A 27,621-nucleotide genomic window follows, 5' to 3' on the forward strand; every position below is an offset into this window, starting at 1 on the left:
GGTAAGGAACAGCTTTTCTTTGAAGTCAACAAAAGTTTAGGGGTGCTCCACAGATGAGCCCCAAGTGTCATGTCAGCATCTGTTCCCACTCTCCTGATGCAAGCCAAAAAATATGTTTAAAAAAAAATGCAGGGGTGGGTGGGTGGAAAGCTCAGTGCAAGTGTTTGCTCACAACTTTCAGGAAGCAAAAAAATTCCAGCTCCCAGGGCCAAACACAAATTCTGTGAAGATTCACATACTGCCCAAGTTGAACATTTTTTTCCCCTTCTGCATGAAGCAACCGAATAATTTATATTCCTGCTGAAATGTCTCTGGATGCTGCTTGTCTGAACCAAGGGGAGGAAATAGAGAGGGAGCATGAGGGGCACGTGTGGATGATCTCACACACCCAGCTTCCAGCTCCCACATCTGGCAGTCAGCAAAGCCCCAAGATCTTGGAGGAACAATAAGAACTGCTTGTACATAAAGGATAAGTCTTCACAAACCCAGAATGCCACGGCGAGATGTCTACCTTAGAGGTACTGAAAGACTGGAAATGAAGAATGCAATGGGAACCAGCCTGAAAAGCAAAGTTTTAAGGTTCTTTCTTGCTCTTGAGATTTATTTTAAAGACTTAAGAGAGAGTGAGAGGGATTGGGGTGCTTGACTCTAGAAAAATCAATGGAGAAGTATGGACGTTAGCTATTTAACATGCTGGGCTAAGATCTGAGAATTAACTCCCCTCCCTGGCACATACCTTCTGTGCGTTTAGCAAACCACTTAGTCCCTTGGTGTAAAAAATCCACCACTTGTCAAAATGTCCATCAAATATTACGGTAATGGATGCTATGCAAGTGCCTGAGAGACAATGTCAGGATTGGGGCATGTATTAAAAATTTCTGTTGCTTCAGAGGAAGTCTGGACAAAATAAGGACCAAGAGAGAAGCCCAAGAGATGGGATTTAGAAAAGCCAGTGGCAGAATCCTGCCTACATAAACCCAAATTCTGAAGTCTTTGCTCATACAAAACTCAACTGAAAGCAGTGAGAAACTACAAGAACTTCAGGGTCTAGCTCCATGAAGACCAACACCATCAATCAGAGCATGTAATCCTTCAGGGACTCCACCTTAAAGTCTTCATGTGCAGCACCGGAATCAAGGAATTGGTGATTTGGGTAGATCGTGCTCTACCTGGTCAATGTTTTCCACATCTCCCAGTGTAGGATTCCAGGCTGGGCTATCGAAGGCATGAACTGAAGATAGGCTAAGTACCAACAGCTCGCTCTGTCTCGAGGGCTTATCGTGAGCTCTGCGGTTCAAACACATCTCACCTCACTTTAGATACCTGATGCGTGAGCAGAGCCTTTATAAACCATCTCCAATATTTAACAGAAAGAGATGAGCTTTTCCAGAGGGTGAATCAAATCTTAGGCTGGATGAATTATTATTCCCTGGAGTGTCCCCTTCTCCAGTACAGAAGCTGAGGGGGCTCCTCAATTCCTTATAAATACCCACAGCAGTCAGTCTCTAGAAGAGACTAGTTACTAGTTAGTCCCTAGAAGTGTCCTATCCTCTTCCCTTACCCCACACAGCATATAATTTTTACAGCCAGGATGAAATCATGTTTCTGGCCACATTCATCCCAATATGAAGTACTTGATGGCAATGTAGAAATGTTATAAATTGGGGGAGTAAATGCAAAGGCAGTAAAGTCCTCACCTCTTCAGGTCTGCTCAACACATGCCCTTCAGGACCTGTGATTCCCAGTTCCAGGATCCTTTGCTGCTCCTAAGGCAAAGAGAAAAAAAGCAGGAAAAAGATTTAAAGCAAGACACACTTCTTCTGGCAAGCACAGCTGTTTGAAGGAGGTACAAGTAAGATCCTAGGCATCTCTGCTAGCTAATAATCACATGGGGCTTTACATCAGGGCCTTACAACCAGAGTTCTCTCCAACTTCCCTTGTTGAGAATAACCAGAGCTCACAAAACCCTTGCTGATTTGTTCACAGGAGGTCAGGGAAACCTTTTCTTTTGATTTGCTTCACACTGAGTTCATAGCCCCTCGACTTTCACTACTCATTTGTGCCCATAAAATAATCTCTGAGATGTGGCAAAACAGTATCTCATGAAAAAATCATCCGGCAACTGGGCTCAAAGGTGCAGATGGGCTCTTCCCCAGTCAGACAACACAGAAATCCTCTGCAACACCACGTTTTGCATGCTTGAGGCGTAATGTATAAAATGAGCTGGAGAGCAGATTAAATCCAAATAAGTTATTAACATTTCTTCTTTGTTGCTGGTTAAAGGATGAACAGATCCCAAACATCAGCACCCCAAGCACAGTATGAAACTATGACCCTTCCCACTCCTCCTGATCTTCGTTACCACAGAATATTTTATTGTACACTGAGCTGCTCACACCCAGACAGTCTTTCACTTCGGAAGAAGAAGGCAGAGATGGCTGATATCCACCGTCAACTGAAAGCTGCCACCCAAACCTGCTTTATCAGTGGCAATGAAGGGGATTAAAATCTGATGTACAGCTCTGCTTGCGTCCTTGATACGGCTATGTCATGCTTTTAAAAGTCCGGGTGATTTTGTTTGCAAAGAAGGAGTTAGAGTTTAAATCCCTCCCAGCATTTTGAAGTTAATAACCCACAGAATAAACATGACATACCTCAGCAATGATGTCACCATTCTCAGCATGCACTTGAGCTGTCGCGCCAATATCCCGGATTACACTCAGGACCTCATATATCTGGAAGACAGAAAACACAGATTACAATATACCCTGAGCGTACACTCAGGTACACACCTGTTATAAAGGATACACTCCAGACTCCTTCAGCATACAGAATTTTGCAGAACGAGAAGCAATAAGAAATATAAGATATGGGTTGCTGGATAGATGTGATCCATTTTCCTGCCTATAACTGAATTTCCCAATCTGTACAGCTGGATGCTACTGAGAGGGCACAGCAGCACTATTCAATAGCCAGGCTGGGTGTATTTACCACACTGGAGGAAGAAACAGCAACTGCACAGCCCTACATCTGGAGTGATTTTATTGATTGATTATTTTCATTTAATGAGCTCACAGAGTTGTACCTGTTTCATACCTTCATCTACTGGTGCCTGGCAATAAACAAAACATTTTATTTTGACAGAGAATCCATCCCCATCCCTCTCACTGCCTGGGACAGGAGCAGTGTGATCTCTCCCCTCCAGCAACCACTCCGAGAGGGCTCAGGTTGAGTTAACCCACAGCTGACACTGGCTCCATCAATGGTCACTCATTAAAATGCTTACCAGAGTCATTAGAGATAACTGTCCTACACCACTGCCTCCCACACTGTTCCAAATGACTCCCAGGCATTCCTCTCCTCCCACCACATTTAGAAATATAAACTGCCCGTCTCAACAATTAAATGTACCCAAACGTATCCAGCAGAATAGCAAACAGGATTTTTAAGGTCCCAGCAATTCGAACACTAAAGCCAGAAACCCACTTCTGGGCCAGGATCAGTTTCAGCTTCTAAACACACAGCGCAGTTACGCCAGAGCTCTCGCTGTCCTGCCCCACGCCTGGGCATGAAGCAGCAATTTATAAAATTTCCCCTGCTTCCACACCAAAGGAGCTGGAATAAAACCTTAGATCTCTCAAAATGAGGGTTTTGCCATTGCTTTGCCCAGCCAAGCCTTTCAGGGTTTGTTGTTGGTTGGATGGTTTTGGGTTTTGTTGGGGGTTTTTTTATTAAAAAAATAATCTTCAAACCAGAGCTCTGGGTGCCGTTGCAGATCTTAGGTACTGTTACTCATAGAGAGATTGAAACCAGAAGAGAATGTCAGATCCCAGTGCACTGAATTTAAATCCTTCGATGTGACTAATGCACAGCTCGCAGCAACAGAAGCACGTGAACATTAAGCCTTCCTACCTGAGAATCAGTTAGCTGAAAGCGATCTTTGAAAGCCATGTAAACCAAGAAGGAGTTCACACCTGGTAGAAAGAGAGCAAAGAAATTATATCTGACATACAAATTGCAGGCACAAAGCCACGAAACACATCGTTTGTCATAGAGAGAAGACGTCCCACTCAATCAGCCCCCCCAGCCAGCAGTGACGAGGGGCAGACATATAAATTACTTGAATCTACTGTGAGATGTGTGCACACAGACACACGCGCTCTCAGCAGATCACAGTACAACACCAGGATCTGCCAAGTAAAAAAATATAAGCAAAATGCATCACAGACAAAAGCAGAGACTGGGCCTGGCTGCCTGATCCCTCACTCCCTGGGAAATCTGTCTGTCAGCGTGTCCTCCTGCAACGTGGTCGTACTGACCAGGGCACAGGGAGTGCTCCTAAATCAGCTTTACCTCCCTCACCTTCTGAGCCAACAAAAGTGTGGGAAAGCACTCATTAGGATGTAAGAGGTTGGGTTTTTTAAACTACAAACAGGATGGAAAATTACTCTAGCCTAAGGCTGAAACGTCAAGGAAATTAAAGAGGGGAAAAAACCTATGAGGTCATTTTATTCAGCTCTTCATCACTTTTAGCAAAGTGCTGGATTGTTCCTTCTGGGCCTAATTCTTCCCTTGTTTACAACAGTTTAATGGCTGAAGCTGTCACCTACTGCACTAATGAAAATCAAAGGTGCTCCTCTCCATGGCGGCAGGAAGAGATCCACCTCTGCAAGATCACTGCTCACCCACCTCACGCTGCAGCGACACCAGCGTGAACCACCTCCCGGAGCCCTCTACAACAGGGACACCCCAAACCTTCACAAGAAGCCAGAACGGGCCAAGGTGATGTCAGGGCCCAGAACAGCTTTACTGGGATACAAGAGTCAAATGGTTCACAAGGGCCAGTCCTAAAAAATAGGGGAACCAGTCCTGAAAAATAAGAAGGGGAAAGGCTTCCCTGAATTTTTAATAACTGCACTTACCATGATCTTTAACCAGAGCTTCCATCTCCTCCTGGACACCTTTATGCCACTCGGTGATATCCACATGCAGAGAGTAGTCACAGCAGGATTTGCTGTCTGCCCATTCTCGCCACTGGTCAAACGCAGTCAGCAAACTGGTCCCTGGCTCAGGAACCACATGATCAACTGGGAAAGACAACCAAAGCACTGGTAAACGGCTGGTGCAATAACCTCCCTGGATGCCCAAGACATAAAACATGCCTTGCAGATGCTGCCGCAAAACCAAGACAGCCCCTTCCCCTTAAAATATGAAGAACCTCGTTTCTAAACCCCTACATCTGAGAATGCTGCCGGGAAGCTGATTATGGAGCAGAAGCTGAAGGAAATAGTTTAAATACTACAGCCCGTTTACTGCAATTGTTTGTGAATGGAGTAAATGAAACTCCCAGGGCAGCAAACACAAACCACTGCAGAGAGCTCTATAAATACTGCTCCCCTCTTTGGTGACAAATAAACAATGACATGGGCAGCATCCCCTGCGAGCATCAGTCAGCAGCTTTCAGTACTCAGCACCTCAGGTTCAAGCAGTGTCTCCGTCTGTGCCTCTGGACATGCTAGAAAAGGTGTCCAGAGAGCAGAAAGATGTATTACTGCTGGCACGTACGCAGTGACAACCAAGGACTCCCCACATGGATCTGAGCTGCTTTGGGCGCCTCATCCCAACCGGGAGCACCTTCCCCAGACAGCATACAAGGGAGGACTAGAAGAAGCAGGACCAACAGTCTGGAGAGACACCTCCTGAAGACAAGACAGTGCTGCTTGCCTCTGGCATCTGCTCAGGCTGGTCCTCGTTCCAGCCTAACACATTAGGTCCAGCAGCAACTGGGTTCAGCAGTAGCTACAGAATACTCCACCAGTGCTACAGATGTAAAACAGCCTCAAAGGGTAACAAAAGAGATTTGGATCTGAAGGTTTAGTGTTCCTCACAGTAATCTGAATAGCATTCAAACTTTTATTTGGGTGCATGGGATCTCTAAGATCTTCACTAGATGCAGTGAAATAAAAGAAGCAAGCCAGCATCTCAGAAACTGAACTGCTGCTGAGAGTAGGAAAAGCCTGCGGGACTTCAGGGGTCACAAACTGGTCAGGCACTGTTGGGGAGGAGGAGAGCGCCCTGGCTTGATTTTCCATCAAATCAAACAAAAAAATAAAAAGTTGCTTCAATTATCAGCAGAGAAAATCAAGCAGTTTTATTTTTAGCTTTACTGTGAATATCTGGGCTGCCATTGGCTCAGCAGTTAGCTCTAAATCACATCTGGGATAAGAGACAAAGTCCTTGGGCCCTACTCACTCTCAGTGAAGTACAAAGCTTTGCTGCGCCCCCACACAGACACAACAGCCTAGATTTACTGGTCTTGCACTGCCTTAAGAACTGGATTTACCCCGGGAGCTCTCAACGCCCTGTAAAAGCAGCAGAGCTCTCCTGAACGACCCACACGCCTCAGCCACCCAAGTCGGGAACGACGTCTCCAACGTTTGAGATGCGCAAACACTGTAGAAAGTCAAGATCACCCAAAACAACCATCCTTCCCGCCAAGCTCTGCCCAAGGTGACTGCATGACAGAGAGCAAAACGGCGGTTAAAATACTTGTGCTTCTCCCAAAGGCTTGTGTTTGCCCCTCCAAGTATCACGCTAGCCTGCAAAGGGAAGGGTGTGATGTGCAGGTCTTTGCTGATGCACGGGCACAACAGCTTTGATCTGCAGTGGTTTAGGGGTTCAGGAGTGGCTGGTGGCCTTCCTCTGCTCAGACAGCAGTGTACTGCCCATCAGAGAAATCCATGCTCTGAGCAAAAGCTCTGAAATTTGCCTGGCGACTGGCATCAGATCAAGGATGTGCTTTTCACCACCCTGGGGAAAAGCAACACAAATTTAACCAGACAATAAACTGTCCTGTTTTGTTTTTTTTTTTTTAAAAAAAATCATCCAATTTCTGCTCCATGATCTCTTCCTCCCCAGTGGTCTGAAACCTTCCAGACTGAATTGTTTCTTGGCCAGTATGTAGCCCCTTGTCACTCTGCCAAAGTTAATCTTTAGCTTAAGTAGTATGAACAACAAGGGGGAAAGTAACATTCTCTCTGCGTTACCAGTGGGATACAGGGAAAACCCAGGTTTTCACAAATGGCAACTGCCTTAACACAAGAGCTGTCCTCTTCAGCCCACTAATTAAAAAGCCCATTTAATCTCTAACACCTCACAGTCATAAGTCCATCTCTACTTAAGATGAAAGGTGCTCCAAGAGCTCTATCAGCCCCAAGATGATATACAGCTTATGGACATTAAGAAATTCTGCCTGGAGGCACCAAGGGGTTAACACAGTGGAGTCTTCACAGCCCAGCACGGAGCCCCTAGGAATGACTCTGGTGTCTAGGATCAGAGCTTTATCACCATCTTATTTCATGCGCTGCCCAAGTATGACTAATGGGAGTTTGTGGAGGGAGTGGGAGAAGGGGTAAGGGAGCTCCATCAGATCTTTGACAAAGTCAAACCACAGCTGGTTACAATAAGGATAAGGGATGGAGGTAGTGGTGCATATGTGCATGAAAGTCAGCTCTGGGGATTAGGAATATCTTATATGGAAGCTGCACTGCCGACACATCTCATAGCAGCTCCCTGGAGCTCACCGATAGCCAAATCACCCATCATCCCCATCAAAATAGAGCACAGTTTGTTTCCATAGCAGCTTTCTGCCAGGCAAATATTACTGATCAACCATTGCATTATATTCCCATGGAAGAAGTCAGCGAGGAGGCCTGAATGTGCAAGGTAAGCCAACAGCCTTCAAAAGCCTGTGGTTTAACTAGTCCAAAGAGCCTCGGGGAAGGAGCAATGTGACAGAGCACAGCGTGGGACCGTCACAGGGACAGGGACATCCCCGGACAGGGGTCCAAGTGCTGGAGGGCAGCTGGAGCTGCTCAGTGGCTGCGCCTGACACAGGCACCCTGGAGCAGGAGGGAGCTGTGCTGCCACAAGTGAGGCAGCAGAAGTGGTAGGTGCTGCACGTAAGCCATGAGGAAGATGGATGTAGCCCTATGTGCTAATCTAGAGGTAATTCAGACACAAATGCAAATGTCTCTGCCATTCCACCATCCCTTGATGCAATGGAAGGGGTCAACTACATTGCAGGCTCGTGGTCTACATCCCTCCTACATCCCTGCATGCTAGGGTCGGGGTTTTGGGGAGCCCAAGTAAGAATGAGCCTAGATCCTTTAAAGGAGAAGAGTTAAGATTGATTCTCTGCCTGCTGTTAAAAGAACTGAGCGTTGCAACTACTTCTGCCTGTTGGTATGAATAGGAATCACCCACATGCAGCTCAGAGGAAGTTCTCCTTCTCACCCTCAGGCACAGCTCAAGAGTAATAAACAAAAAGCTTTTTCTTTAAGGTCCCTGTGCTTCAGAGCAGTACAAAGCAGCTGATGAAAGCTCCATCCGCCGCATTCCCACAGCCCCAGGTTCCCAAGCTGACCCCTGGGTACGATCCACCACAGGACCATGGACACAAGGTCGTCCGACCCACCGGAGCAGGCAGCAAACCCTGCCGTGGAGATTACCCCGGAGGTTTCCCATGTGAAAAGCAGTGTGCTGCCCTGACCCCACTGAAGCACTTCTCTCTAGGGAACCCGACAGCTTACTGCCTCATCTTTTGTTTCTTCATCTCAGAAACCAGGAATGTTCGATTCCTGCGGCCGCCGGAGCGGCCTCACGTCTGCAGGATGCACTCAAGGCAAACTGTTGCAACGCAGACTGTTGTCACCCCTTTATTCTCTAGACCACTACAGCCTTGATCTCTTCATGCTTCCAAGCCCAGATGTTTTCTTCCTGTTGCTGATTATTGCTGTGCAAATGATATCAGCTGCTGAGGCCTGAAAAGGAAGTTGCCAGCTCAATTTAAGCTCAAAGCTTGCTCCAAAAGCAGAAAACACAATGAAGTAAAAAAAGAGAAAAGGAAAAGATCAAGTAAGTATCACTTCATCAGGACTAAAACCTTCAAAGGAGGAGTTAAATAGCTTGCGGTCCTTGTAGTGGCTCCCTGAATCAGAGTGAATTTCAGGCCTAATCCTAATGTTTCTCTTTACGTAAGATACACTCTCAGCAAGTTACATGGCAAAGCCAAGGTTAGGATTACAGTGGTTTCTCAGCTATGAATAGAAAACATTCCATAGATTTATCTTTTAACCTTCTGAAATGCAGAATCCAAAATGCAACAGCCTGTGGCTTCGAAGCAAGCAAACCTGTTTACATCAGCAAGGGATCTGCTTTGTAAAAAAAAAAAAAAAAGTAAAAAGGATTTTGTGTTTTACAAATCATCTCATTTTTCCCTGGCTAAAATACTGACGAGATTCCAAAATTACTGGATAGTCTGTTTCTGATAGGGCGTTCACCTCCCTTTGGAAGGCAGTGGGATCTGAGGACCTGCGTACCCAGTGTGCCATGATTGTTCCAGCCACAATCACCAAGACTTTTAATTACCTCTCTCATGGGCCTGGTTTTGCTCTCCCATCATTACACAGGGTTTCACATTGTGCACAAGGTGCATCTGCTCTTACTTCCAAGTATGTCAGCTCCCACCCACCCACCCATCATCCGCGGCTGGTTTGCTGCCTGTCTCGCTCAACGATCCTTCACTCCTCCTTGGACAGATTAATCAGCTCAAGATTAAAGGCAGACCATAAGCTGAAGGGAGACAACAACACCAACCACTGTTGGCTTATCTGTGTGGCTTTAATAACACCAGAGCTGGCATTCAGCCACGCTGAAATGTCACGTGTCCAGTGAGCCGAAATGGTTGACTGCTGTGGGGGAGAGATAACAACCACCGGTGCATCAGGCACTTGGTGTTAAACGAAAGGGGAAGGCAAAATCTTAGAGGAATTGATTTAAAGGGAATTTTCCAAATATGGGGAAAATAAAGTAGTATTGTTTTAACACAAGCATGAAAACTCTTAAGTAGGGTAGGAGAAGTGAGAGCAACCGTTTATAAAGCACCAGCATTTATTAATCACATCACCGGGCAGCGCAAGTATTAAGGCTCAGCTTTAAACATATCTTTGCTCTTCATTCAGCTGTTATATCTCCACCCATACTGTAAAACCATACCGACCCACCAGCTGCACAGCACAGGTAAAACGGTGCCAATCTCAGCTTTAAACAGTGACTTTATAAAATGTTGCATCACATCTTGGCTCCCTTTTACAAACTCAGCTAACACTGTGGCTTTCTGGTCCTTAAGAGCTTCTCTGAAGCAGGGGGATACCTGTGGGTCTCAGCTCACAGATCAGGCCCTGACCAAGCTCCCAGTTTGAGAACGGAGGTAGCTGTTCTGCATGGGCACGAGGGATCACACACAGAAGACTGGGGAATTTAACCAACAGCCTGCAGGATGCTCTGAGACTGAAGCCATAAAAAATCCCATATAATCTCTCTCTGGCACTTTCAATCTCTCCAAAAAAATGCAGTTTAAGTGCCATGCCTTTATATTTTTGACTCCTCACTAAGCTCAAGAGAAATCACTGCTTCAGTAGCACAGCTGAATTCAGCTTATCAGCCTTGCCTTGAAAACAGAAGTTTACTTTTTGGATGGATGTCCTCATGGGTGGGGATTAATGGGGTTTATAGCTTCCTGGTATTGTGGCATCTTCAATTTTTTTCTTTTTTGCATCCTTCCTCATTTGAGCAGGCCTTGGCATGCTAACAACCCCTTCCTGGAGTTTCTATTAATAGCCTTTGGTTCTAGCTTTCCCCCCATAAAGGTGTTTTGTTTTGGTTTTTTTTCCAGCTGGCTTAATTACATGTCATCTAAAGCATGCATGAAATTTCTTCTGGTCTTCAGCTAATGAACACCGCTACCAGGAAAGAGAAAAGCTATTTGATATGGACAATATAAACGCGAATTAGGGTCAGATGTTACAAAAACTGTGTATGTAATAAAACCATGTATGCAGGGTTCCAGTTGCTATTATAAACTGCAGTTTTACACATTATGTCCTACTCCTACTAGCATTGAATGTGCCTATTGTTTAAGAGGAGTTTATAAGGTGAAAATCCTTAACTTTTAAGCTTAACTGTTAGCAGGCAGATTTCCCCTACCCAAAACTTTAAATAGCAGCTTAATCACTATAAACACATCTGCCTTTTTAATACTACTTAATCTTCACAGCAACTGCATGTGATGAAATCTGGTGGATTTATTGAGTTGTACATTCTGTCACAAGCCATTTTATTGAGAGGTTGTAATTAAATTCAGCCCTGGTAATTGCAAAGCTCCCTACTTAGAAGTCTGGAGTTGTTGCTAGTCTCTGGCTGCAGTAATATTCTCCTGGCACTGGTGTGAACTGGGAGTAACGCTATGAGAGCGAGTGGAATAAAATCAGTATGAGTGAACTGAAAGTTGGGTGCTTGACTGACCCAAGGAGCTTCACAGAAGATTATCCCATAATCACAGACCTTATTTCACCCAGAGACTTCAAACTCTCAGCTGGTGAAATACCACAAACCCTTCTACTATTAGTTATGTATCATTACAACCCTTTGACATGTCAAGAATTGAGCTACCAAAAGCTGCCTTGTCCAGTAACAAAGTTATTAACAAAGTCAAGCCTCCCAGCAACAAGAGACTTCTGCTTGAAATATTGAAACACAACTACCAGCTCACTGGCTCTGCATCGATTTAGGCTAGAAAGTGACCTCAGCATTTATTCTGAGCTCAAAAAATCCCAAATCAAGTAACCTAAAAGAGCTTCACATCTCCTGTGTTCCAATTTCATACCCGGCTCTTCCTCTAAACCACACTCCAGGTGATGTTTTTGATCTAGGACAAGAAAGGACAACTACAAGATTGCTTCTAAGGTTGCCTTTTCATGTACCTAACATACAAAAGCCGATACACTGGAAGGTGATGAAAAAATCAAATGAAGAACCTTCTTGACGTCCTGGATCCAGCAATCAGATTTCCGCTTTGCATATTTCTGGGGATTTATTCCCACATTATTTTATTATTGGAGGGTTTTTTTCCCCCCAAGAAAAGATACTTGAAATAAAGAGATTATTCCGGAGAATAACAGCACTCTGCACAGAAGAGCATTTGCTGCGCTAACACAACTACACAAGGACTGCTCGCTCGTACACGTCTGCCAAACTAACAGAAGAAAAGGCAGGCTAAATGACATCGCATGTTGTTTTCTGTCACTTTAGATCCAGTTTATTAGACTCCATGCAGGGAATCAGAAGCTGGACCAGACTCAGAAAAATTAGACATATCCATGCTACACTGATTACATTTTCAGACTGCAATGTTCTGTTAGTCCCTCGTTGACGTCATACAGATATTTCACTTGTCTTTTTAGCTGATTAGATCCAAAATATGATTAATAATTTAATGCCAGCTGGACACAAATGTAAAGAATGGGGGTCAGTATGTCCAAACAGTAATTAATAACCCTCTTAATAACAGCTGGAATGACTATCTATTTAGATCAGATCAAAAAAGGCTCCATTTCTTTACATTACAGGTTTATTGTACATCCAAAGCTATGCTTGTATCTCAGGAGGTCACCATGACAGAGGAGGTGGGGAGCCAAGTTCAAAAGAGATATTTAAGTGATTCCAAGATTTATTCTTTCTTTTAGGCATACGCCACGCTTCAAGCCCATGAAAAAAAAAAAAAAAAAAAAAGTGCACAGGACTTCAAAGACTTCCATACAAATTGGCCTGTAAACCGGGAGGGAACGGGACTGAGAAAACCTCTGCTTGTAGCCATGGTTTTCAAGTCAAGGCAAAACACAACTGTAACAACACATCCAAGGGGCAATAGTTTGATCAGAAACAAGAGGATAAAAGATCAAGCGCTGTAAGCCAGTTCTGTCCCTCTCAGGTCAGTGGAGATATTACCCTGCCCGCCAGGCTTTTTCCACTAGCCAGGAAGCTGGAACGATGCTGGATTTGCATCACTGTCCACAAGACCAGATTTTGGCTTCTCAGCTTCCTTTCACTGCCCATGGTTGTCTCAGGGGGGCGTTGGAAATGAAGAGGAACAACTGCAGAACGGGGATTTTTACAATGGAAATTTGTGATGGTTCTGAGGGAGCTTTATGTTTTCAGGACAAGAAAGATTTTTTTTTTTTTTCCCCAACAAAATAAACTAAATGCAAAGAGTTCTGACTCTACAGAATCACTTTTAACAGTTTGTGAGGGAAATAAAAAAAATATCTGCTTGGTGAACGTGTCCTTTCCCTCTGTGTATCTGCCATATAAACATCTCGCCTCGCTGGACAAGGGCCAGACACTTCCTCTTCTCGTGGCCGTGATGAAGTGACATCACGCTTTGAGGAAGAGGTTTTCATCAATCACCATCACACCACTTCCACTTCTGGTAAGACACTAAGAGTCCCCATTCTGTCCTCAGTTAAGGCTGACTTTGATGACTGCCAAACAGAACTAAAGACAAGGAAGCACGGACGGAACCAGATCCAAGTGTCCGTGTGTCCACAGAGAAAACTGGTGGGATCTGATGTGGGGGTGAGCAGAACCTATTTTCTAACAAACCTATTGTAGGACAGAGACCAAGCAGCACATTCACACTGCACATGTCAATTCTGACTACACTGAGCCATCTGCTAGTTTTCTATTAACTCCACAAGGCTACTGTTGCCTGCCAAAATACCTATTGTAATAACAACCCGTAGGAAGCCTGAAGTAGATCTTCCTTAGTTTTAATAGGAATCCTGTGACGCAGTCCCCAGCTGCCAAATTTCCTTCCTCCGGGTCTGAAATAGCCCTGTCCAGCCTCTGACACAGTCTGGGATCTTCCCAGGCTCACAAAACTTTGTTTGGGGGCACAAAGCACCATGTCTGAGGCACGGAAGTCTGCACGCCTGGGTACCACCTGCGCTGGCCAGCCCGAGGATGGACACTAAGCCTCCGACTCTTCTAGTACAGAAGCCCTACAGCAAACTGCTTAGGAAAACTCATCCATACAAGACACTGCCTTTTATTTTTGCCACGCATTAAGCTTTCAGAGGCAACTCTTACATTCTAGACCTCAACTTAATTTCCTGTCTCAAACACGAAAGCCAGACTGATCAATAGCCTGCACTGCCCCTGGATCCACGCTGCGGGGCAGCTCACCACGCGTCATTTCCATACAGCTGCCACTTTCCCCTTTTATAGTGTTTGCACAGCAAAAGGACCAACGGCTTCACAAAGCACCAGAAGCCAACTCTGGTCTTGGTACCATGGCCTCATTTTACCTCATGCAAGAACATCCTGCACACCTACATTTTTCTCCAGTTACTGTTGGGCTACAAAAACTTTTTCAGTTCACAGTAGACAAAGAGTCTCTGCACATCAATCTGAAAAGTACTTTGTACCCCAGCAGTAGCTGAACTCTTAGGACACTGATACAAATCCTGAGAAATCTTACCTGAAATAAAGAAAAGTCTGTTGGGAAGTATCATTAACTGACATGCATTTCTGAAATGAGATTTCTGAAGCAATATTGGGTTACCCTATCTCTTGCTGTGCTATGCTTTGGGAACTTTCCCCCTTCCCCTCTGCACAAAAGCAGTGCTGTGTAATAATACAGGATAGTTCTCAAGGAACTCCTTTTCCACCTCACATTGTCTGTAGGTTGCGCCAGGGAATTTAATTCATATGTAAACCACCACAGAGTCCCCCAGATTCCAAAAGTATAGGAACTGCACATATGTAACTGCTTTCAGGAACAAAGCAATCTGGTGAAAATATGCCCTAGAAGCAGTCAGGAAGAGGAACTTCCAATAGCACGGCCCTTTTTGATGGGCTTTGAAAATTCACTGGGAGATTTCCCCCTTAACGTTTGCATGTTGAAGTCTCAGGGTTCCTCCTATTAGTTAAAAGAGGCTTTCAGGATCCAGGAAGATCATTTTGTACTTACAATAGGAGGGTCTAGGTGAATTTAACTCATCTGAATTAAAGCTTACAACTCCTCAGCAACAAAGCCACCTCCCGTTATGGACAGCTAGCAACTAGCATGGAGAAATTAAATGACATACCCATTGTCACAGAGACAGTCCTAACGCTATCCGTAACCTATCAAGGGAAGAAAGGAGTTTTTCCAGAAGCCGTAACTCTTAACTCCCCAACGCTGCATTCCTTTGAGAAGCACATGGCTTCCATGGGAGTTTGGGTTGTGCAAAGATGCAGGCACAGCCCCAAGTTGGTAACAACTGGCAATTTATAAGCATAATTAAAGTATGTTAGACAGGAGGAGCTAATTTGTATTCCTTAAACATTTCTCTCTCTCACCAGAAAGATTAAAAAAACAAAAAAATCTGGTTTTTAAGAAACAGATGGGACCTATGAACTGAAGGAAAGATGGAAGAAGACTCCACTGACCCAAGACGTCAAATTCCACTCTACAGACAGCACTCACCCAAATCCACCCCGAGTGAGAAATAACTGCATTTCGTTTTAGCCATCACATTTCAGGCATCACTTGCTTCCTTCCCCTGACACGCAAATTGGAAAGGGAAAAGTTCCTGTCTGACAAGGATGGTTTCTGCTGAGTCAAACTCACGGGAAGGTAAAAGAAGCCAAAGGATTGAACACTGGTAGGAAGGCAAAAATCTGTGCCCAGAAAAACAGGCCAAGAAAAGAGCTGGAGGCACCATTTCCTTCTAAGACCTTGTCTCAACTTGAAGGTGATGAAGACAGGTTATCTAGCAAGATTTACCACATGTGCCCTAAAAACTTGTCAGAGACAGCTAATGGTGTTACATTAACGGAGGTGAATAACCGTACTTTATTTTTTTTTAAGATTGCTTTTCCATCTACAGCAGACAAGCTTTATCTGGAGGACTCAACGTTTACACCTGCACCCCTCAAAGTATCACATATATTTTCCAGTGATGTAAGGGGCTGTGTAAAACACAACACATCAGTGATACCCGTTAGCTCTTTACTTCTCCTGCCATGTCATCCATAAGGCATGGGACTTGGGGATGAAAGTGCTGGACACAAAGCAAGAAAAGCATTTAAAAGTAGCTCTTCAAACAAAGGAACATGAATTCTTCTCCATGCAGTGGGAAAGCAGCACTACTGATCCCAACCGTTATATGGAATAAGAGGGATTAAGTGCTATTGCATAAACAGACAACACTGGTTATTTCTGAGCGAGTGCCAAATCCCTCTTTCTGGATGCATGGAAAAATCTAGGTCAGTCACATCTGCAGGAAGACGGCTGCACTGCCAGTGGTGTTGCCATTTCAACATTCATTAGTTCATAACTACATCAGTCTCCAGGCTCCAGCACGTGTTGGGGAGCCCCCATCCACTCCTTCCTCCACAGTGACAGGGGTGGAGAGGGTCCAGAGCAGAGCAGGGCAAAAACAGAAATGAAGCCAGGGCCCCACTCACCTGCTCTTTAAAAAAAAAAAATCAGTGTTGCCAAAGAGGCAGAAGGCTGAGAGAGGAACAAGGGCCAGGATCCAGAGCAGCTCTGGGGAAGGCAAAAGATGGGAAAATAAGGAGAAATGTACTGACTGACTTACAAACAAGCTGTGCTGGACTGCAGTGGTTCCACAGGACTCCAGGCCAAAACCAGACACTGCTGATTTCACCTTTCAGCACTATGGAGGAGAGATGGCCCAGCTGGTAGGCAGAGTCATTAGCCTGAATATCTGACAGCCAGGGTTAAAGACACTATCACACCACAGACCCCCTGCATCACCTCAGGCAAAGCTACAAGCTCCTAAAGTCATCTGTTCCTCACAGGAGCCTATTCTCTCAGCAGCAAAGAGATGACAAACAATAGCTGCAGCCCAAAGGGGGAAAAAAAAAAAATAATAAAATGCCCACAATAACACACAACGTATGCTGAGGACTGAACAGCTGTTTCCTTCTGTGCTAACTGGCAAGAGACATCAAGGGCTTGGCAGGTTCATTTCGTTTACTTCCAGCAAGACCCCTTTGGACAGCCCATCAGAACAACAGAGGTGATGCCATCCAGCAGAACCTCGGCAGCGCAGGGATGCAGGAAGCAGAGCCGGGCCCAGCAAGGCAAGCTCTTGGCCCAAGAGGAGCTGCACACACCACTAATGGACTTCGAGGGGTTTAAAAGCTCGAGAAGAGTAGCTCGCAATGGGGGACTGCCCAGCTCTTGTTCATGGACCCACTTTTTCATTAACGATTTTAAGCCCGCTCTGAAGGAGGGCAACACACGCATCAGCAGCAAGCTGGGAGTCAGTGAAGCGAACAAGATTTAGAGTGAATCAGTGCAGAGGCTGAAGAGTGCAGGGGTATAAAAAGCACCGAGGGGAGCTGGGGAGAGGAGAGAAAGGGCCAGAGGGACTCTGCACTCCTGTGTGGTAATGTCATTATCTTCATAACAGAGTTCAAGGCAGGCTTTACCCATATAAATCACCAATAACCTTTTCTACAAGCAAGTGGACATTTTCATTACATTTCTAGAGAATTCTACATTTCTTTGCTGCAGAAGAACCACTGCCAGCTGCTAGAAAGTGAAACGAGCCATACGCCCCAACGCAGCCTGTCTGCAGCACCAGTCCCCAGCCACACAGTTCCTCTTTTATCTCTGCTGCTGGATGAAAAAAAAAAAAAAAAGAAATAAAATTCAGGCTGGTGTCTGCAGAACAATGCGGTGCTGTGTACGCACAGCCACAGAGACTTGGTGAGACACTGCAGCTCTGTGGTCACTGCTCTTGGACTCAAAACGCTTGGTTTTGTACTTCCAGCTCGACCACAAGTTCCTGCGTGACCACAGCCGTCACCTCCTTCCGTGTCTCTGTTTCCATCCTCCTCCTTTGCCCACCATTTAGACTCTTGCTCTCTACCAGAACGGGACTAACCCCGATAACATAAAATAGCAGCTCCCAGTAGTGCAGCGTGTGATCTAGTCTTCACTGGTGGGTCTAAACACCATCCCAGACCAAGCTGCCCTTGACTTCTTCTAAACCCTGCTCTAAGCTCACACTATTGCAGTTTTAGACTCTGATCTCCTTTGGGGCAGCTCCGTTCTCTCAAGTCACGCTCAGTTCACAAATCAAGAGGTGAGCAGGCATGCCAGCCTTGAACCATTTCCTTCCAGCAAGGTGGTGATCTTCAGGATGACCTAGGACACCTGGTGTCACCTCACTACAGATCCGACTGTAGCTGAGCAGCTAACCCACTCCTGAAAACCTCCGCCACCCTGCACACGAGCTTTCTCTTTAATAGAAGCATAAAGCAGTAGGAAGCAGACTGCAGCCCATGTGAAGTTCCCCCTCATTTTCTGAACCTCCCAAGACACAAGGGCTCATATCCCCAGCGTACATTCTCCATGTTATTAGGATAACTGCTAGTCAAGTTCAAAAGGCAGCTGGCTTCCAAGTCACCAAGCCAGAAAGAGCTATAATTTCTCTCACTGTAATTTCACTCTATGATTATAACAGTGGTTGACTGACTCAACACAGGCAATGTCAGCAAGCAATTTTACTCAAGGACAGCAGATACCCAGGAAGAAACGCAGCCTTTGGGAGAGGGGGGGGCCGACATGTGTGTGGGAGATGGCCTGGATAGATGCAGTGCTCACTGGGACATTAAACATGCTAGAGGGATCAGAGAGCTAGTAAATATACACGGCTTAACTTCATCCTTTCCAAAGGGTTAGGAACAGAGAAAGGCAACCCTGCCTCCGCTGAAATCAGGGGGAGTTTTACCATTGTTTTTTGATGGGATTTCATCCATCACAGTTAATGAGCGACCAAATCATCAAACGACTTGGGAGAGGCCACCCTGTTCTTAGCAGTGGTATCTTCCTTCTCTAACAGCTCCAGAGACTGTTCTATATCCTGGGGCATCAACCTATCTCAAGTTGGGACAACAGGGGCTCAGAAATGCCATCTTCAGCTCAACAGAACTGTGGCTCCATAGGCTCCATGGATGAGAAAGAGTCTCTTGTAAACGGCAACTTCAGACAGAGTCCTCTTCCAAAATTCCAGAAGGACTGTTCTCTTTCCATGGAATACAGGGGGGAGCTTAGGGAAGCTACCCCGAACGAGCTGGAGCCTATCTAAGACTCTTCTCTCCTCCAAAGTCTTCTGCGGATCACCCTGGAATCCTCTCTTCAACTTAATGCCCAAACACTGCATTCTGACATTTTTAAAGGGCAATAATCCAAGTTTTTTTCCGGAGTAATGTTATCCTAAAGCCTGCGCAGTGCTGTTCACCCTTGGCTGACATACCCACACTAATATCGTTTTAAGGTAGGGACAGAGAAAGGATCATGCAAATCGCTGTTTCAGAAAAACAAACAATCATATCACAATACGTCACTTCACCTCTCAGCGGCTCCGCACAGCAAAACCAACTGTATTTTTTCATGCGTTAGCAGAGTCAGCTGGAGTCTTCCCTTTGGCACTGAAGGGGGTAGAGACAGAAGGATCATAGCTGGAATTCCTGTTCAAATGGCCTCCGTGGAACGAGTAGCTAGAAAAAACAACCAGCCCTAACTCCTGAGTGGAGCAACCTAGAAGAGGGCTCAGGAAAGTGAGGACTGGAGGGCAGGAAAGGGCTAATTCAGCTCATCACCTCCAGCCGCTCTCCCTCACCCCAGCTGAGCAGGGGATCAGTTGGGAAACACTGGGTTGGAGCCAGATCTGCTTCCCACCCGGATCAATCTCCGCCAGTCCCACACAGAATACGGGGCTGCTCCACTGGCCACCAGCTGAGTTGGATTCTCCTCTCCTCGATGCTGTAGTAACGAATTTATTTTAAAGGGGAACGGAAGTAAATGAGAACAGGGCTTGGAAACAATAGGTTACATTCCTGAACTCCTGTGTGCTTCCCTTGGATGTGTTTGCCATCAGTATTAAAGGAACAACACCGAATTTGAGCTGAGCTGAAAATGAAGTTCACTGAAACCAAACCAGACCTACAGGGTGAATTCCCGGCACTGCTGAGGTCAGCGATAAAACTCTCTGTTACCTCACCGAAGCCAGGATTTCACCCACGGTTTTTATGAAACCAACAGTCAGTAGAAACCTATCCAAGATTCTTGTTTTTAATTTCACTGAAAAATGTACATAAAACAAACATTTCCCTGCAACGATTGTAAAGTAAACAGCCGTAAAGTGCCCTCCTGTGTGCAAACGTGAAACAAAGCGAAGCATGAAGCCAACTAACCCTGCCCAAATGAGGGCTACGTAAGAAAAAACGGATGGAGCAAAGGTATTTGTAAATAAATAACGTGACGTTTGCTTAAAGCACAAATGAAGAAACATGGGTGGGTTTTTCCAACAAAGCTCACATTTGTGTGCCCAGTTTTTCCCATAAAAGCCTGAAGAACGGAGGCACACAGGTATTCCCATGAGAGAAGCATATTCTCTTTCGAAAAGCCACAGGCACGGTGTTTAAAATATACCATGACATAAACATTAGTGTGTCATTTTCAGGCTGCACTTTGTTTGTGATGTTATGAATCTCGCTCACTAAATGTTGTCCTATTTATTATAAAAGCAAAAAATGCTGCAATCAACTGCAACTCCCACCTGCTTTGGGAAAAACCAAAGGCCACCCACCAAGAGCATGCTCACGAGGGCAGTTCTGCATGCTTCACTGTGGAAAAACATTTTTGAAAATGGTATAATTTTGCTCAGAAGAGAACACAGCTGGGCTGACACAGAGCAGAGACTCTGAAGCTTTGAAGTCTGGTTGGATTATTTACCCTGCTTTTCCACTGTTCACCTCCAGTTGCTGATGCCCACCCATCAGAAATGTCTCTCCATCATCCTAAGCAGTTCCATTAGTGTCCTTGCTGCTATGCAAAATGGTTTTTGTTCAGAGATGACTGTGGATTTTGGTATCCTAATCCAGGAAGGCATTAAGGTCAAGTTTAGCCATCGGCCTTCTCTACATGGTTTTCCCATGGTCATAATCTACATCGTGCTCATTTTTCAGAGCTGTAAAATGAGAGGTTATAAACTGGGGGCCTCTCCTCCAACTTCCCTAACTCAAAAAATACCATTAGTGAGATGTTCAGCTACTACAGTCAAAAAGGCAATGTACATGTACGCATAAACAGAAAGGTCCAAGCATTTCTGAAGCATGAGGCTCCACATAGGTGAAGTTGGCCAACAAAAGCAAAGGGTTACTACAGAAAATTTTGCCTAAGCAATTTCTGCTTGAAATGTTTTAAGAAGTGCCACTGGGGGAAATAATGCTGTTGAAAGGTCAGATGCAGATGACAGAAAATGTTATTTTGATCTAATCCAACTTAACAAGGAAGAACAAAATGATAATTCAAGTGTGAACCAGGTGTACCAACAACAAAGGAACAACCAGCGAAACAAAGTCAATGAACTGAAGCTGAAAAGAAAATACGATTTCAGTGTTATTAATTTAAATTGACAGCAAAGACTTGAAGAAAAACTAGATATTAGTATGCACAATGAGACCATCCACAGCTACATTCCCACTTTACGTTCTGTGTGTGAGGTCATCTTCACAGACAAACTTCATACTCTAAAGTGATAACATTATAAAAAATAATGTCCTGGGTTATTTTCAGGTTATTTATTTGAAGCATTAGACCAAGTTCACAGGCTAGACACAACCTCTTTCAAGGTCCAGACCCAGAAAATGATTGTTTCTGAAAGAGAGACAGTCTGGCTGTGTTTGGACCAGCTCCTACTCCCAATCTCCATGTCAATCCATCCGAGTCCGCCCACCAGGCCAGGGATCAAAGACTGCTCATAACCATTCTCTAAGAGATGAGGATGTTCTAGTCCATAAGGAGCTAGGTTTGAACCGAGGAGAGTTAGTCTGACTCCTGGCTGTGCCTAAGATCTCTTTATATTGTGGATCAAACAAGAGACACTAGTATATGTTCTGAACCACGCTCTTATTCCTCTGCACCTTAAACTCCCCTCCTGTGAAATGGCAGCACCTCAGAGTACACGAAAGAATGCAAGATGCTCAGATATTCTATCACTTTACACCTTTATCCCTGACTCCCACATGCAGCAACAGACTCCAGGGCGCCGTGTTACAGCTTACATGTGATCAGCTGCACTGCAACAGTGGTTTTTATTTTTTTTTCTCTAGCTCAGACAATGTTAACGACAATGACTCACTCACAGAGTTTTAAGGTCTGACAAGCCAAGCATCTGTAGCCAATGCAAGCAGGGACAGACAGCCTGGAAGTCATTCACGAGGCATTTCAGAGCCAGAGTGGAACACCATGAGTGTCTGATCCTGGTGTTAAGTCAGTCTGTCTTTTTATTTTGAGACATTTTCATTTCCCAATTTCTCTCTTCCTCCAAAAGAGGATATGAGCACAAAAGGAACAACGCTAACAAAAATCCTGGTGCTAAAGCCGTGTATATGAGTGAGCATGTGCAAATCCCTAAGTAAGTGGCCCAGTTTTCAAAGACACATAGTACACTGGCATCAAGATTCTGGGTGTGAACCATATGACGGACATCTATCCATCCCCAGACAAACCTGTATGAAGTACCTGTCCTCCTCTCTGTACGTGCAGCAACCGCTGTGCCAGAAAGGCTGAACTCCACAGATCAAAGAGTACAATCCTCTTGGAGTCAGAGACATGACAGAGAATGGGAACCGAGGCACAGGGGATGTGGAGAATCTGCTGCTCATACTGGAGCCAGAAGTCAAAGTGACACTGGTTCCACTAGGAGCAGACCCAAGAATCTGGTAAAGTCACACAAGCAGCAAGGCAACCCCTGCCAACAGAAAGGACAAGAGTGAAATGATTGACAGCTGCAAGATGGGCAAATCCTGGGGTCTTGCTTTTCCATCCCTTTTCCTACACAAGCTTTTCTCAGCAACCTGGACAGACATCATCCACTGCTGGTACCTGGTCCAAAATATCATGTGACTTACACAACCCACCGTTTCTGTCCTTATCCGAGGAAGAGAAAAGTAAAGCTTTCTTGGAAGAGACAAAACAGTCAGCTTACTGATCATGGTGGTGCCCCCAGCCAGTGCAGCCTTGGTCCCTTGGAAGAAGTCATCAGCAGATGTCATCCCCTGTTCTGGCATCTGGAAACGGGTGTGAACGTCAATCCCTCCAGGAATCACCATCCTGCCATGGGCTTCAATAGTTTTCACTCCCCCAGGCACAATCAGATTCTCTCCTATTTGCCTGGGTAAAGAGGTTTCAAACAGCACATCAGACACAAACAAGGCCAAGAGCCTGTAAACATACACCCTCCTGCTACTTAACCTGGCTAGCGTTTTCTTTTTCCGTATAAAGACACGTACAGGATCAGCATACACAGCTGATAACGTTTTATTCTTCCCCTTGAAGCAGTTGCATAATTGAGAGCAAAGTGTGCAATTACTTCAGGACCTCGGGGCAATATTAGACTTAACAGGAAGGAAAAGAAGGAGCCACTGGCAGGCAGCTGGAGAAGGGACCGTGCAGATAATCAGATGATCGCTGCACCAAACACAGCCAGAGCCTTGTCAGCAGCTTTACTGGGACTGGACTGGGGTTGCCAAGTGGCAGGTCAATACTTGATTCTTACCATCTAACAGCAATTTAGATGTTCATATTGTTTTGGGAGCACCGGGAAAATTTTTGCCTCTATATTGTCTACTTTCCTTTCATGTAGAAATATTACGTAGTCTCTGCACAAACACAAACCCATGCAGATACTGGTTACCAGACTCCTGATGGGACTCTCAAAGGTCTCTCCAGTTTAGCTCTTCACAGACGTATTTTTAGAAAAGTGCCATGTCGGATGACACATTGCAATCAATGAGCTCTTTTTGGCTCGTTCCTATAACTTTCAACCTTGATTAACAAAGCACATGTGCTGACCATGTAGCCAGAACAGGAAAATTCCCTGTTTGTAACCTCTGGCTCGTCCATTTTTTCCTAAGAGTAATTTTCCAAAGAAATTTGTAATATGTTTAACGTGCCAGAAACGTATGTTTTGGGACTGAAAAACACAGAAGCATGCTGGAAAGAGGTCTGAACGCCAATCCTTAAACTACAGGAACATTTTTAACATTAAGGGGGTTTGGATCATGGATTCATAGAAGACAGAACTACAAGAGACCTTAAGGGGTCACCTAAGTCCACCCTCCTACCCTAAACCAGAAGAAACTGTATTTGGATGGTGACCCCTGGATTCAGAATATTTTAAGTCATAACTCAGTAAAATGTTACAACACAGATAACTTCAAACATATGTGCTGTCTCAGCATGGGGCTATTCACATGGCTAAAATTAAACACATGTAAGTACCTCCTCTGACCCACACTTTAATAACAGTGGGGGTTTGGGCCATTTGTTTATTTAATTTAACGACTTGTTTTTAAAGTTCTTCCATCAAACACCAGGATATATGTGAAATATTCATTTTTCATTGCAATTTAATATAGCTCACTGAGACGAAGTTATTCCTTGCTAACCTGCAGGACATTTATGGACATTTCCAGTCACAACACGGTTTCAGGCTTCACTTACTTTATCAACCCATCTTCCATGTAAATGTCTGCATAAAAAGACTGGTCGTCATTAACTATTTTACCACCTTTGATCAAAAGACGATCACTCTGCAACAAAGAAGCATACAACAATACATAATTATTCGGTGAGAAAGCTGACAGTCTGCAGTGTCACTTCAGAGATAAAAGAGTAGAGACAGGAACAACCTCTGCATTATTCAAAAGTGCACGTCAAAACGCAAGTCAACTGCTGCACTTTCAACTGGAAAGATAATATATTTTATTTCATCTGAAAAGTCCTTTCATCACACTAATGATCAAAAAAAAAAAAGTCCGAGCAGAAGAGGAGCTGGGTTCCACTGGGCTTGTCTACTTGGCAGCTTCGCTCCTACCTGCAGTCTGCCACCATCACCTACAGCAAGAGCATTAAATAATACTTTGAGCGATGCGTAATAGCCACATCCCTTATTTTTTTTCTGCCTTGGTCGTATGCAAAATTTCCTATATGCACCCACACACTGGAGTCACTACTTGGCTAACTGTGAGTCAACTGCTGTCAGGGAAGTGGACCAAAAGTCTGTTGCCACGGGTTACACCACACAAACAAACTCATTTTGTCCAACTCAGTGATGTTTCGATGCAGTGGACACTTTTACTGCCTTTCCAGAGCACTACTGCGTAATCAGATGGAAATAAACTTTAATTTGCTAATATGTGCTTAAGAGAAGGACTTAAAAAACGGTTATTAAAATTAGAAGACAGTTTGGCAGGAAGAGGAAGGTAATTATAACAAGACAGCTATCGGGAGATGTGCTTTTATCACAGCCCAGGTTACACCTCGCTTCTGCAAGATTTTAGGTCAAAACCAAATTTATCCTTTTTTGCAGTAGTCATAAACAAGAGTGAAACTCAATCTGGATGGGGAGGGGAGTTCAAAGCGACTGCTACGTTCTTCTGGTTCCTTCATTCCCAGCATGAGAGACGCGCACCTTTAAAGCAAAGCACAGACACGGTATGCAGTGCTCAGTTTAAACTACACCTTGGCCCTTACGTCTGCACTCTGATCCTCCTTCCTCCTCCCCAAACCATCTTTTTAACAGAACAAAGCTACACCAGAACAGCACTGCCAAAGACTGGTGAAACCAAAAGCTGACTTCAAAAAGGGGCAGAACGCAGGACTTTTACTTGGTGGTGCCTTGAATTTACAGCAAATACGTGTAAGACAGTGACAGTGGTGCTCAGGATCCTTATTTTGAGCTGGGACTCCGCTCGACAAACAGGAGAAAAGAATCAGGCATTTTCCCAAAGAGCTTATAATAAAACCGAAGAGCTGGAGCACCATATTCTCAGCTGACACAGGTTGACATGGCTCTTTTAACACCAAAGAGCTACACAAATTGCATCAGCTACTGATTTACACCATTATATCCATCTTTTATACGACTGCTAAACACCTATGAGATGTTAAGTGTCTCTCCTTCCCCGTCCTCGTTTCCTTCTCCTTCCTCCTACCGATGCAACGGAGAGTTTCCCTGAATAACACCACCAATTTAAAAAACAAAGAAAGAAACCCCCAAGATTTAAATTTAGGATCTGCGGTGAATGCCAATAAGCCTGAATGAATTAACTTGGGGCGTGAAAAACCCACTTGTCTTTCAATGCCAGCCTCTACAGCAAACTGTCCTACATGTTTACCATTTCCAGAAACACTGCGGTATTTATGCCCACCTCTAGTGCAGCCTCCCTGTGCTATTAAAAAAGACGAAACCAGCTAGTTTGGCCATCGATGTCACTGACAGCCCGAGTCCTAATGCAGTGGGCACCAGTTAGGAAGGAAAAAAAATTTAAAAATTAAAAATATATGTATAGTGATCAACCAAAATGCAGCCTGGGCCATTTTAATGATGCTCTGAATGCTTCTGCTAGTAAACAGGTCTCCTGCTGCGGCTGAGCGGTAGGATCTGAAATCAGAACGAATCCTTCTGCTCATTTCAACCACCTTGGAGACAAAAGCGCACGCAGTTTGCAACCGGGCGAGGGGCCTGCCCCTAAATCTGTATGTATTTACCCTCCTGATGCACTCAAAACGGGACAGCTAGACAGCGAGCATCCTCCTTCTTCAAGCATCAGCCTCCGTAGATCAACTGTAGGTTTATACAACCGCCAGTAAGACCAGAATCTGATTTTTTCTCCCCCTTCTCTTTAGAGGAGAATTGCATCGGGTGCACACCACGTAAATCAGAGCATTCACTTGTAAGAAAAATGCGTCAAGGCTACTTTGGGCCTGTGACAGCGACTCGGCAGTAACCTTCATCCTTATTTAAACGTAGGCATGTTTTTTAAACTCTCTACCACTGGACTCTTGGATGGAAACTATCCACCCTCCCCTCCAAAAAAAAAAAAAAAAAAAAAAAAAAAAAAGAGGATACTCCATGTATCACGTAACAATTTTGTGCATCCCCTGCCTTTCCTAAACATCCTTTCAAACCTAACTGTACGGCCCAGCGGCTCCTGCACGAATGTCACACTTCAAAGCTCCATTTCAGAGCTCACTTTTCTGCCTCCGAGGCTGAGGAAGGAGGACTAGGATGGGTGTGTCCGTGGGGCTGGGAGAAGGAGCCGCGGCGCCGCTGCCAATAATGAAAAACTCTGTGTCAAAAAAAAAAATACAATAAATAAATGGGTGTACCAGTCCGTTAGATGCGAGTATCTTGCCTTACGTAACGAAAAGTTAGTATCCTCGGATCTGCAATACCTGCCCTAAATCGGCTCCCACAATAACGACGTCAAGGGAGGGGTTTATATAACGGCTCCTTCCCCGCTCCCCCAGGCTGGCAGCGAGGAGCGGAGCGAACCGCGCGCCTTGCGAGAAGCTTCTTGGGGAAGAAAAGGGAATTTTGCTGCATCCCCAGCGCCAGCCCGCCGCGCTGGGGGGAGAGGGGGGGGGGGGGGGCTCCGGCCGACACCCCCACACCATCCCCCTCTCCCCGGGGCCGCCCTTTGCCGGGCTGGGGCAGGACGGAGATGGGGGGAACCCCCCGCCCCGGGTACAGCCCCGGCGAGCCGGAGCCCCCGATGCCGGTGACACCCGAGGCGATCCGGCCCCCGGTGCCCCGCGGCTCTCCCGCGCATCTCCCCCAAGGGCAGCCCCCCCCGCCGTGCCCCCCCCGGCCGCGCAGGAAGCGCTGCATTAGCCCCTGATCTTATTAC

At 45.2% G+C, this 27,621-nt stretch overlaps 1 protein-coding gene across 3 annotated transcripts in view; it reads right to left on the reverse strand.

Moving 5' to 3' along the window:
• The window catches only part of DPYSL2 (dihydropyrimidinase like 2), a 54,866-nt gene that overhangs the window by 15,418 nt on the left and 11,827 nt on the right, over positions 1-27,621 (reverse strand). For 2 of the 3 annotated variants that reach the window (XM_074928738.1, XM_074928740.1), the window contains exons 2-7: positions 24,431-24,519; positions 22,914-23,098; positions 4,923-5,087; positions 3,913-3,974; positions 2,655-2,735; positions 1,698-1,766 (exon numbers count right to left, since the gene is read on the reverse strand). In XM_074928738.1, the coding sequence (XP_074784839.1) occupies positions 1,698-1,766; positions 2,655-2,735; positions 3,913-3,974; positions 4,923-5,087; positions 22,914-23,098; positions 24,431-24,519 (651 nt within the window). Of the gene's footprint in view, positions 1-1,697; positions 1,767-2,654; positions 2,736-3,912; positions 3,975-4,922; positions 5,088-22,913; positions 23,099-24,430; positions 24,524-27,311; positions 27,365-27,621 lie in introns of all 3 variants that reach the window. The other variant, XM_074928739.1, reaches the window with a different exon arrangement.

Source organism: Athene noctua, chromosome 28 (assembly GCF_965140245.1).
Source record: "Athene noctua chromosome 28, bAthNoc1.hap1.1, whole genome shotgun sequence".
Lineage (NCBI taxonomy): Eukaryota > Metazoa > Chordata > Aves > Strigiformes > Strigidae > Athene > Athene noctua.